The sequence below is a fragment of the Phalaenopsis equestris genome, unplaced genomic scaffold (assembly GCF_001263595.1).
Source record: "Phalaenopsis equestris unplaced genomic scaffold, ASM126359v1 Scaffold000053, whole genome shotgun sequence".
Classification (NCBI taxonomy): Eukaryota; Viridiplantae; Streptophyta; class Magnoliopsida; order Asparagales; family Orchidaceae; genus Phalaenopsis; species Phalaenopsis equestris.
In genome coordinates, this window is record NW_018164495.1 from 1,244,166 (window position 1) to 1,257,810 (window position 13,645).

Here is a 13,645-nt window from a genome sequence, read left to right on the forward strand (position 1 = left end):
AACACCTGCAAAACATGAAACAATATCCCATGTGTGATTATCTTGAAGTGCCTGAAGTTCCTCTTGCATGGCTTTGATCCAACAAGTCGGTTTAGCAGCCTAAAGTAGGAGGTAGGAACAATAGTATTAGTTAAAATTGCAGAATACCCATATTTATCTGGAGTATGGATGTGCCGAGTAGATCGTCGATAACTTATAGGAGCAATTTCTGGATCAGGGCCAGGGAGGATTGAAGGTGAAGGGGGCAGACATCGTGTGTAGACATTGTCCAACTTGAACCGTTTATCAAAAGAAGAATTATCAAATTGTGAGAGTATAACTGTATCATGTGTCGACAAATAATACTGAAAGTAATATTCATGTTCAAAGAAAATCACATTTCGAGAAATATGTCATCGACTATTAATCGAATCATAACACGCAAAACCTTTATGATTAGGACTGTATCCCATAAAGACACATCATACTAACTTAGCTGCCAACTTATGACATTCACGAGGTGGTAGATGAACAAAACAAACACATCCGAAAGTATATAACATATGATAATTAGGATGTTTACCAAAAATTCGATAGTAGGTAGAATCATATTTCAATTGTTGAGATGATAAATGATTAATCAGATAAACTCTAATAGATAAAGCTTCAGTCCAAAACTTAGCTGGAACAGAAGATTCTATCAGTAATGTGCGCACTGTATCCAATAGATGTCGATTTTTTCGTTCAACAACTCAATTCTACTGTGGTATATAAGGACATGAACGTTGTGAAACAATACCTTTGTTATGGAGAAATGTTTTAAACTCATGAGACATATATTCACCACCATTGTCATACCGTAAGATTTTAATGCAAGCGGAAAACTGAGTTTCAATATATGTTACAAATGTTTGAAATGCAGTAAATACTTCTGTCTCGGAACTAAAAAAATAAATCCAAGTAAATTGACTGTAATCATCAATAAATGTCACAAAATATCTATATTAAGCATGTAAAATAATTGGTGTAATTCTCCAAATATCACTATGAATAATGTCAAAACATTTATTGGTAAGATTGCCCAAAATAGGAAAATGTAATGTCTTACTTTCTCCAAGTTTACAAACAGAACAATCAACTACTAAATTTTTATCTGTAAAACAAAAAACACAACTTTTAAGCAAATATTTCAACATCATATCATTTGGATGACCTAGTCTTTTATGTCAGATGCCCGTTTTATTCTCAACAACTGAAGAAGCCAATGACATTCCAAGGAACAGTAAATTGTAATGGAAACAACCTACCCACTTTAGGCCTCTTCGCTATCACCTTCCCCGACACCTGATCCTGCACAATACAACTATCACGAGAAAAATGTATGTCACAGTTATTATCCACAATTTGACCAACAGAGAGTAAGTTAGTGGATAATATAGGAGAAACCAAGACATGTCTGAAGGAAGAGTTAATATCACCAACTGTCGTAATTAGAATATTATTTCCATCAGCAATCTGAATATGTTGAGTATCAGCGTACAGTCGTTGATTATGCAATAAATCAACTATATTATTCATATGATTTGTGGCATCTGAATCAACAAACCAACGAGAAAGAACGGAAGTAATAGTTTTATCTTTCCCTTAAAAACTAATAGCAGAAAAAACAGATAGAACCATCTGTTGAACCATACCTGGTGTGACAACTGATTGATTATTGCCAGCAACTGCAGATGTCAAGCCACGGATGTCAAGCCAAGATTGCGAGTGTCGGATACCGTGACATGAAGTGCTTGTGGTTTGCGATTTCGAGGTCGTGTAGAACACTCCGTAATAATGTCCCTTTTGCTTGCAAAAAGTACATACCTTATTCCCACAATTGCGTGCAATATGACCAATTATCTATAAAACAAAAAACACAACTTTTAAGCAAATATTTCAACACCATATCATTTGGATGACCTAGTCTTTTAAGCCAGATGCCCGTCTTATTCTCAACAACTGAAGAAGCCAATGACATTCCAAGGAACAGTAAATTGTAATGGAAACAACCTGCCCACTTTATGCATCTTCGCTATCACCTTCCCCGACACCTGATCCTGCACAATACAACTATCACGAGAAAAATGTACGTCACAGTTATTATCCACAATTTGACCAACAGAGAGTAAGTTAGTGGATAATATAGGAGAAACCAAGACATGTCTGAAGAAAGAGTTAATATCACCAACTGTCGTAATTAGAATATTATTTCCATCAGCAATCTGAATATGTTGAGTATCAGCGTACAGTCGTTGATTATGCAATAAATCAACTATATTATTCATATGATTTGTGGCATCTGAATCAACAAACCAACGAGAAAGAACGGAAGTAATAGTTTTATCTTTCCCTTAAAAACTAATAGCAGAAAAAACAGATAGAACCATCTGTTGAACCATACCTGGTGTGACAACTGATTGATTATTGCCAGCAACTGCAGATGTCAAGCCAAGATTGTGAGTGTCGGATACCGTGACATGAAGTGCTTGTGGTTTGCGATTTCGAGGTCATGTAGGACACTCTGTAATAATGTCCCTTTTGCTTGCAAAAAGTACATACCTTAATACCACAATTTCGTGCAATATGACCAAATTCTTTGCATTTATAGCACTGCACTAGTCCCTTCCCTTTGATCTGAGCAGCATATGCAATATTAATTATTTCTGACGATCCAAATGTTGTACTAATAGCAGCTTGTGTCGTCAATCTTTGTTCTTCGCGTAGTAATTCATCAAAGCAGATATCCAAACAAGGAACCGGTTCTCTGTTCAACAACTCAGCCCGAGCAGTTTCAAATTAGGTCCGAGCTTCATTAAAAATTGATCACGGAGACTTTTTTCATGAATAACCTGAAAACTAGCTAAGTTCTCCTTTGACACCTTAGCATAAATAATATCAGTATATTCGCTCCATAAATTTAGAAAGCCAGAATAATATTATTCAATTGAGAGATTACCGACTATAATTACTCATATCAAGTTCCAATTGAAAGCGTTTCGCAGTATTACCTTGATTGTAAACACACTTTAAGTATTCTCACATTTCTTTAGCCGTGCCAAAAGATCGTAAATTGTTCACTTTATGAGCCTCAATAGATCCCAAAATTCACGAAACAATCCTAGCATCATTTGCTTCCCATTGACCGAGATCTTTCGGCTCAGTAGGTGCTGAAGAAGATCCATCAATATGACCCCAAAGTTCCTTCCCTTTCAAGATTATTCTGAGCTGAAATTCCCTTGCACATAATTCTTTCCCGTAAATCTGATAGCTAAGATTTCAGACGATATTTTAACCAGAATTGTCACTCACAAATTATTTATCAAGAAAGTTGTTGATCAAAATCAACCTAAAGCCAAAAAAAAACTAGGAGATAAAAAAACTAAAGAAAACCAAAGTTCGGTTTTTAGTTATGTGAATCACGCAAGCCAAAGTCAGAGCCGGGCTAGGTTGGAAAAGCTTTGGTCGTAGGTTGAAGAGGCGCAGGAAGGACAAGTCGCAGGAAGGAGGGTCGCGGGGAGGAGAAGTTGCAGGGAGGAGAGTCTAGCGGCCAAGGAATATCACCTAGGATATCGTGGCTAGTGCTCGGGCTCGTCTGACCGCTAGGGAAAAGGATAGTGCGACAAAGGATATCACGACTAAGGAATGCTCGGGCTGGGGCTAGAGCAGAAACGACAAGAAGATTTCGCAAACGAAGCTGTCGAAGATGTTGCGAACGAAGATATCGCGACGAGCATATCGCGGCTAGGGCTAGTGCTGAGGAATACCTAGGATTCAGATTGATTCAAGCTCTGATACCATATCAAAGTTTTCGTGAATAGGATGAATGCATTTTCCTTTGCTTTCATTCCAATAAATAATAGTTTGTATAATCTATTTTAGGTACATAATAAAGTGCTCAATCTAATTTAAGTAGTTTAATAATACATATTCCTAATTTAAAGATTCAGCTAAAAGGAAAGAATCCATGCAATTACAATATTTCCTTCTTTGCAGCATTGCAAAGAAGAAAACTCTTTAATCTGCCTGGTTTTATTTACTCCTGATTGATATGTGCTGCATTAAGAAATGATTGTAACTCTTAGGTAGCAAAAAACAATGCTTGTTTGAGCGTTGAAATTAACAACAAAGGTGCCGAGCTTTGGAACAAAGGCGTGTATGCCAATGTCACCACTATTGGGGAAGAGCAAGAGTAGCTATGACAAGCACAAACATCAAAAGAATTTAGATGTTTGCAGAGTAATGAATAGAGGTGTAAACAAGTCAAGTCTAATCGAGCTTGTTGTGTGTTTATGTTTGGCTCAATTGAATTTTAGTTTGATAAAAATTGACTTGTGTTCAATTTTTTTCATAAACATGTTAGCTTTCAGCTCTTTAGAATTCGGGCCAAACAGGAGCCAATTTCAAATAAAATAATAATACACACACATAAATAACCAATGGCGAGCCAAACACGATCAAATAAGATTTTGTTTGTTTTGGCTCTTTAAGAAATTGGGCTCAGATTGACCACTCAACATTAGTTTGCTTGCTTAAAGAACAAATTTACTACTAATCTCACTGAGAGCCGAACATAAGTTCCTTGTGAATGACAAGCTTTTTTTGCATCCCAAACAATGACACAATTGTGAGATCTCCTCGACAAACAATGAATGGTGTGTGTACATGAGGAGACTCTAGGGATGGAACTCCGAAACTATGCTTGCATTAGAAGCATACAATGTGATAAGCAACATGAGTTATATCAAAACATATTGATTGCTTTTAGTTTATTTTCTATAAAATATGCCTATGAGATGTCGGATTCTTATCCATATGAACCTTCCTTAGATCGTGTACGTAGCGGCTCACAATGTTCATTGCAAATGAGATGTAGGGTCGAGCACGACTAAGATAAATCAGACAGCCCACCAATCTCTGGTACCTCTTGCATCAACTAGCTTTCCTGCCCCTACACTCAACTTAACTTTCTGATTAATTGGAGAAACTGCAAGTTTGCATCTCAGCATGCATGTTTTCATGAAGAGATCCAGCACATGCTTATTCTGAGACAAGACCATCCCTTTGGTCCACGGGCTACCTCAATCTCAAGAAAATATCTGAGTTGACCAAGGTCCTTCACCTCAAATTCTTTACCCAATCTTACATTTAGCTGAGCAAACTCTATCGCATAATCACCAGTTACAATCATGTTATCAACATATATAACAATCATAGTGGTGTGATCTCCATGTAGTCGAAAAAACACAGTATAACCAACACTGATCTGCTGATATCCCATTTCCATCATAGCCTTTCTAAACTTGTCAAACCAAGCTGGAATAGACTGCTTCAAGTCATAAAATGACTTTCTGAGCCTGCAAATCTTGCCCACTATTTGGTCTCTACCGAATCCAAGTGGTATCTCCATACACAGCCAAATACCTTCAACAAGAGGATCCCGCTATTCTCTCTCTTCATCTGATAAGTAGACTTCCAATTCAACATTCTTGAGGGCGTTTTGTGGATCAATTGAACAGCTGTCAAAACTGCTTTCCCCTACAAGTGTTTTGGGACATTGATCCCAATCATCATACTTCAGGCTACCTATAGAAGGTGTCTATTTTTTCACTTTGCTACTTTATTTTGTACCAATGTATAGACATGTGGTTTGAAGCTGTATACCTTGGGCTGATAAATATTCTCCAACTCTTTGTTAGTATGCTCTATCATATCATCAGACCTCAATACCTTCACTACTGCACTAAATTGAGTCTGGATTGCCTTGAGAAAATATTTAAAACAAGCAAACACATCACCCTTACTTTTCATCAGATACAACTAAGTGACATGAGTGAAACAAACAATAAAGGTCACAAAATATCGATAACCATTTATCGAACTCGTAGAATAAGGTCCCCAAATATCAAAATGTATCAAATAAAAAACACAAGGACTCTTCCCATAATTGATATCGGAGCTCCTAATAAGCTTACCAAACTCACAAGCATCACATGCAGATTTTTATTTATTTGCTTTTTTCATACAAAGATGTATAAAAATGACACGATAAACTAAAACAAGAGTGTCCCATGTGTTTGTGATATAACACCAACAAATCCTCCAAACTCCTCCCAGATTTCCCTACTCTAGCACTCTCTACCATGGATGTCAGGGCTGAGTCAATCTTCTCTCTGTTAAAGTGTCAAAGTCCACTAAGCCACATTCCAATCCCAAGTGTCCAACCCATCTCTTTTGCTTGAAATATCACTTTAGAAATATCAAATGAATTAACACATTTTAGTTGAAGAATGATGACACTATTGGATAAAAAGTTTACTGGAAAGGACGTCGCATACAAAATATTGGACAAAGTAATAAAATTGATACACCTCATTATACTCTTACCAATTACCAGTACCTAGACACCTCACTATAAACTTTCAAAGATTTTGTTTACTTTTAAGTAACTTAGATATTAATTTAAAATATGTGTTTGAGAAACAATTCGTTTCAAAAAGAGGAATATACAACAATTTGCAATCATGCATAGCAGATTTATTGGGAGTACCCACATTTTAACTCATGCAGCTTCCAAAGTACTTTCATGGATTTTCAAATATTACAATCCGTATTTGATTTAGAAGGTATTCTTGAAATTTATATGTCTTAAAATTATTAAAATTTTGAAATATTTCAGCAATGCTCTTGCATTTACATAAACTAATTTCAAGCTTTAAAATGATCGCCTTTTATTTGCCAGCAAACACATTGCGAATTAGGTGGAGAGTTTGTAAAATAATAAAAATTTTAAGTTTAAATTTATTTTTAAAGCTTTATGAGCCTAAAATTAAAAGCCCAAACTTTCAAATATTTTAAAGCCTAAAGAACCTAAATCTCAGAAGCCCGAGACTTAATTACTTTTTAAATCTTAAAAGCTTATATTTTAAAAACTCAAAATTTCAAATTATTTTAAAACTAAAATAAGTCATAATTTATTATATTTTATAAGTCAAATATTCAAATATTTTAAGTTGATTACAAGTCCAAATCAACTCAAATTCCGACAGCCACCTGGGGTCAACCCATGTTTGGGGGCACGGGAGAATGTTAGTTTTCCCAATTGTCTTAAGAGACGAACTGGTCGGTGTCATGAGACACTGCAGTCAGGGAACACAAGTATAAATTTAACCCGCAATTTTAAATGACTCAACGGATCTTCAATGTACTTGCACAGAGGTTTGATTGCAAACCAGTATTTTTCGAATGATACTTTGTTTTCTCCAAATGAAATTCAATTTCTCAAAAATGGGTACTCACTTTCCCACAAACAGGTATTTAAAACCCTCAAGTTTAATTTTTTTTTTTCCAAACGAGTCCGCATTTTTCCTGAACCATACTTAATTTCCCCACGAACAACTACTCGCGCTTCCTCGAGTGGACATTTCCAAACGAGTCCGCATTTTTCCCCAAATGGTACTCAATTTCACAAGGATAAGTACTCACTTTCCCACGAAACGGTATTTAAAACCCTTAATTTTAAATTTTTTTTCCAGACGAGTCCTCATTTTTCTCAAACAGTACTTAATTTTTCCACGAAAGGGTACTCACGCTTCCTCAAGTGGACAATACAAAAATTGTCCTGCATTACCCCAAAATATACCTTTCAAGCTTCAATGTCGCTGTCGGCGACGACTGCGACAAAATAAAATACATCACATATTTTTTTATTAATAGAATACACAATGATGAAATGAAGTAAAATAAGAGCACAAGGTAAACTAAAGTGGCTCGGATGATTTGATGGGTTGGGCCAACACAAATAGGGCTCGATTCAGTTCAACAAGACATAGGATCTAAGAGAGGTGTGATAGTGGCAGTGAGCTAGGGCAGAAAGGAGGAAGCTTTAGAGAGCAACAGAGGCGATGCAGACTTGGGCTTGGGCATCACGAGGGCTAGGACAGAGCAAAGGAGAAAAGTTGAAGCACTATGCATGGAAGGATCGAGTATTTGTAGGCCGGAAATCACGCCATTGTCTTCCTAGTTAGCATTGATCGCAACTCCTTGGCGACGGTTTCAGGCGAGATAGTGTGAGTGAAGCATGTTAGGGATCACGCAAACAAAAGAGGAAGCAAAGCAGCACTGTGTAGGGCAAGGCAGTGGATCGCAGAGCTAAGCGGCTCGGTTTCGCAAGAAGCAGGGAAGTATGGGGTCTTTAGCGAATTCGTGCGAGATTTTCATTGCATGATCCTCAATCGAAAGGACAAAGAGGAAAGGTTGATTGCAAGAAAGGAACAAACAAAATGAAAGCAGCGGGGAATGATTGAGGCTTATGCGTAAGGAGGAGCGACATTGTGCAAGGAGTGAAGAATCGAAGAAAAAGTTCGATTCTTCTACGTTGCTCGAAAGAAAGAACAAGAACGATGGACATAAAAAGAAAAACTGTTTGTGATTCTGAACAGGATGGAGAAGACGAAATTGAACAAGTGCAAACTTAAGTGCAAACTTGTGCTGAAGTGAGATACATAGGCGAAGTAGAGGCAGAACAATGATGTGGACGATTTCTGCTCTCAAACATGAAAAATTATTGCGTGCGGTGCGTGAACTCTTCGCGCACAATAAGCGCTCCTCAAACAGGGGAACGCGTCAGGACACCCGTGTCCAATTAAAATTGGACATCTGCAAATATGCAAATATGATGCCCGCTGAAACACACAAATTTAAAAAAGTGGGACCAACCTTCCAAGTGACCATTTTTAATTGGACACCGGACGCAAATTTATGCGTGGTGTCCCGCCCAATAATATTTCCATACACGGAGAGAAGAAACACCATCTAGAGAACGAAGAACTTCAAGAAAGGTGCGACGCAGAGAAACTAACACCCAAAAGAAAGATGTGTGAATCAAAAAGTAAGTTATGGGATACACCCCTTTACTTTAAACAGAAGCGCGAATGGTTAATAGGATGAGATAATATTAATTAAATCTAATTAAATCTAATTAATAATATTAATTATTATTAATACTCTTTTAACGTCAACAATAAAAGCTTAAGCAACCAGGTAAGAGCTTTATTGTTATACTAAAAAGTATATTTCACATTTAGGGGTGTTATGCTACTAAAATATATGCATTTAAAAATACAAATAACTTAAATTTAGAAATGCATGAGTTGTTTTGTTAGATGCAAATAGAAACATTGATTTTTTTTATCATTATTATGATAAATTTCAAATGCATTGGAATGAGTTGGGCGAAGGCACGAGTGCTGAAAAGAGGTGACTAGTGGGTAGTGAGTGGCAAGTAGTGGCGGTGGCAGGCAATGGAGGAGGAAATCATTAGTATTACTACATAATTTAAAAATTACTCGACTTAAAGTAAGAATTTCCAAATACAGGGAAAATAAGAATTTTGGATACTTCAAATCCCCCAAAAATTTTCTTTTTATTCTTTTGCTTCAAAATAAACTAAAAAATAAAGGAAAAAGAAATACAAAACACTCATAATACCTAAAACCAACCAGCCCCTCGATGTGAAACTATTTTTCACTCATGTAGGCCTTAGCAATCATTCTGCTCGTCATTTAAATAAGCTTACATTTGATAAATATGGACATAGTTCAAGGAAAAATCCAATTACAATTCTACAAAACAAGATATTGATGCTAAAAGGTATTATCTTCATCACAAAGGAGGCTTTCAATTGCAAAAATGAAGAAAAGCTGATTACCCATGGTTAAAGAATACTAATAAGAGTGTAAGTTCCAAAATAAATAATATTATAGCAAGCTGTAAGCCATATTTACAAAACAAAAGTCGAGCAACCCTAGCCCTTATGAAAATATATTTTAAATATAAAGGTATAGGGTCTAAAAATATATTGCACAACCACCTTGGAAGACTATGCAAGTGTATTCGTAAGTTGTGTTACAGTGCATACTGCTTGTGCAGGTTAGCAGATGAATTATTTAATAAGCATTTGGAAACTTACCTTTTCATTATCTAGGAGAGGAAGAGAATGTTAGATATTTATTTCTTCATGTGTACTTTCATGTAAGAAATAAAAAATCAAACAAATTATAAAGCAACCTTTTGCTTTATTATAAGATTAAAGCAATTGGTTTTGGGAGATAAACCAAGTACGAACAACAAATCTACAAAATAAGAAGGATAAATGTAAAAAAACCTTTCAAGGATACTTCTACTATTCATCCGTAATAAATAGAATGTAGCTATATCACCAACATAGTATATTACATTCTAATCGCATGCTTAAAGTAATAATCAGTTTCTCAGCAAGAGATTCTCAATAAGAGTAATTCAAAAAATTTAAGCACATAAAATGCATAAGAATTAAGGAAAGGTTTTAGCTGAATTGCTATTAGAGAGAAATCATGTAACAAGAAAGAACAAACTTACGTTCACTGGTAGAGGAGAGATGCCATGTTTCACCATGACGGGATCCTATACCCGAAAAGAAGTTTTCCTCCCACTTATCTCCCCATTTCGTGCCAAGGTTAGTCTGAGCCGCCCATTTATCCGTCCTACAAAATTAATAAAAATTGAAAGACACATTAATTTTTATCATTATAAGTTGTAAGAAAAAAAATTAATGATATATGCTTATGCATAGAAATATAAAACTTTAACATTAAAAATTACATCATCATCAACGGTTCTTCATAATATTTTAGTTAGCTAGACAAATAAAAACTCTATCAATATGTCAATAATAATGGGAGTGCTAATATGTAAAATAATGGATTACTCTAAATAACTAGAGATGGAATTAATGTAAGTTAATGCATTCCAAAATTAGGATTTACAATAAAAAATTGTTTAATAGTTCAAAGAGAAATTTCGGCGAACTAGTACATGAAGGTAATAAATCATTATGTAATTTATTGATTTAAACTCGGATATTTTGAATTCGAACCAAATTCGACAAGCTCAAACTCAACGCAAAGCCAACTTTAGTTTTCTTTGCTTATTGCTTTAATTTTACTTAATTTATGTCTAGATTAGTATAATGATTAAATTTTATGCTCTTAATGTGTCATCCTAACTTTCATGATTTATTAGTAGAGTTTAATATTAAATTAGTTTAATTATTATATTACTTTCTCCAGCTTTACTCTGGTTACATTATGAACTCATTTAATTGGATTAGCAAAATGATTAGTTTATTCTGATTTCATTTGATTAATGCTTTGATTTATTTGATTTAGTTCAATAAGAACATTTAACTCGTGTGATCAATAAATTGGATTCATTCATTCAATTAACTTTTTTAGTCAAAGTATTATTGGCTGATCAAAATTTGAGTCAATGAATTAATGATTTGGTTTCTAAGTTTTAAACAGAGATTTGATCACCAAACAATACACAATTCCGAGTTAAAAACAATGTATTTATTCTTTGATATATTATAAAACAAGAAATATTTGTTTTCTTTGAGTTAAAAAAGAACTAATTTTTTATAGCGCTTAGTAGCAGGAAGCGGAAGGTGTCAAGCCGCAGCTGCTGCCTATTTTTAATATGTTTGCTCCCTGCGCTGAGCTGCTTTGTTGTTTTGCTTACTGCAGCTTATAGTTTTTTGTTTTGCTGATTATAGAAATTAAAAGTTGAAACAAAACTAGTTTTCTGTCCACGGAAAAAACAGTGAGATTAGTTGCTGTCCAGCAAAGGAAACTATAGAAAAAAAGTGGCTGGAAAAGTTTGCATTGTTCATTCTTTCATTTTGTATTTATACACAACTGAATAAAAAAGAGAAAGGAAAAGAATAATTACAATGTCGAACACAAAAGAAGCTCCTAGCTATCCCATTGTTTGATCAATTTAGATATTGCCCATTGATGTCAAAGGGGCAATCAATTGACTCTTTGCTTCCTTCATATATTAATTCAGAGAGGTATTTTTTGTAAGCCATGAATCTGTGGCCTCAAAATTTCCTTATCTAAAACTCATGCTAACCCTTCTAGATCCTATGATCTTTCAATAGTACGCCACTTCAAACTACATGTTAGAGATCCACCGTTCCAAATTCGCTAACAATATTCTTGAATGTGGGTAACCCTTTAGTAAATATATCAGTAAGCTATCTTCCTGTTGAGACATAAAATGCAAATTAATCCACACTTTCTTTAATAAAATAAATGTCCACTTTTACATAATTAATCTAATCATATTGTATATGAATACGAGCAATGCTAATGACACATTCCTATCATCATATATAGTCTTTTTCCTATCTGACCTTTAAATATCCTAAAATGAATTTAATCTATGGGAGCAATAATTCTGAATTCGGCAACTAATCTTGCTTCATATGATTTTAATCTAATGTTAAGATACATTTATTTTTTTGCAATACGAAGCAAATGTATCTTAATAGTCGACTCCATAGAATTGAGTATATTCTACGGCAACTAATCTTGCTTAGTATTTCTTTAAACTTTCGCATGTGTGTAGTTTAATAAAAAGATCAATTTACATTCTACAATTGCTTCCCTTTTGGTAATATCCCAAGAGTGTTTTTTTATTTATTATCTCCTCTCTCATGGTATCTTTCCGATTCTTATTTTGTAGTGCCTCAAATAAAATTTTAGATATTTGAATGATGCTGGAGTTGATGTTTGTATGGAAAAACATAATGTGAAGGAAAAGACATTGTTAATAGTAATCAACAAATAAAAATAATAAGAACTCAAACCTGAACCATTTACATCAAATTGTTAATCTGCAAAATTTTTGCATACACAATAAATGAATCATTTTAAATCAATCAAAGAAAGGGCAAATTACCAAAAGAACGCTCAACTATCCCTGAACTTCAATCACTGAAAAAAAAATACTGTTCAGACCATCGAAACTTTTGCCATAATCATGCAGCAGAAAAGAGATGAACTTAGTTTAGAAGGAGAATGAAGAGGTAGAGGGGGAAAAAAGGGCATGAAGATTTCAAACAAATTAACATTCTAAAGAAAAAGGCAAGGGACAAAGAATAACTTTGAACTTTGGAGAGGAGATAATCCCCAGAGGAAAGGCCAAAGAACTCATTCATTTCATCTGCAACTCTGATCAAATTACAAAACATGAGACTCCATTTATTGAAATAGAATAGAGATAAGTTCAAGCTAAAATATAATCATAAACTTATACAAAAAAATATTTCAAAAAAAATAAATCTTAAAATAACTAATTTAAAATAAAATACCAAAAAGTAAATCCTAAATAAGTATTCTTTGTGATCCATCAAACTTTATAACCAGTTTGAATGGCTTCAAATTCACATTGAGATGGTTCTCAAATAAATATTGCCTATTGTATATCATTGTATACCCAAGTACAAACCTAGTAGTTTGTTATAATTGGCTACACCGTTAGAAGAGGCGATGAGTTCAAATCTCCCAATAAGATCAATGTTGCCCAAAGAGCGCTCACTTAACTGTGACAAAATCATAAACAACGGCCCAACAGTGTCTTGCCTTCATATGCATGCGGTAGAAATCTCTTAAATGTTCTCAAATCTCAAGTGAATCCGATCATAAATGATATTTTTCTAATTGTTCATAAACACTTAAACAATTAATAGCATCATTTTATATATATATATTTTATTTTTTATTTATTTATTTTTTTTTTTTTT

At 34.4% G+C, this 13,645-nt stretch overlaps 1 protein-coding gene across 1 annotated transcript in view; it reads right to left on the reverse strand.

Moving 5' to 3' along the window:
- LOC110019171 overlaps positions 1-13,645 on the reverse strand; it is a 94,547-nt gene that overhangs the window by 23,179 nt on the left and 57,723 nt on the right. The window contains exon 11 of the mRNA XM_020716749.1: positions 10,417-10,541. Coding sequence (XP_020572408.1) covers positions 10,417-10,541 — 125 coding nt within the window. The remainder of the gene's footprint in view (positions 1-10,416; positions 10,542-13,645) is intronic.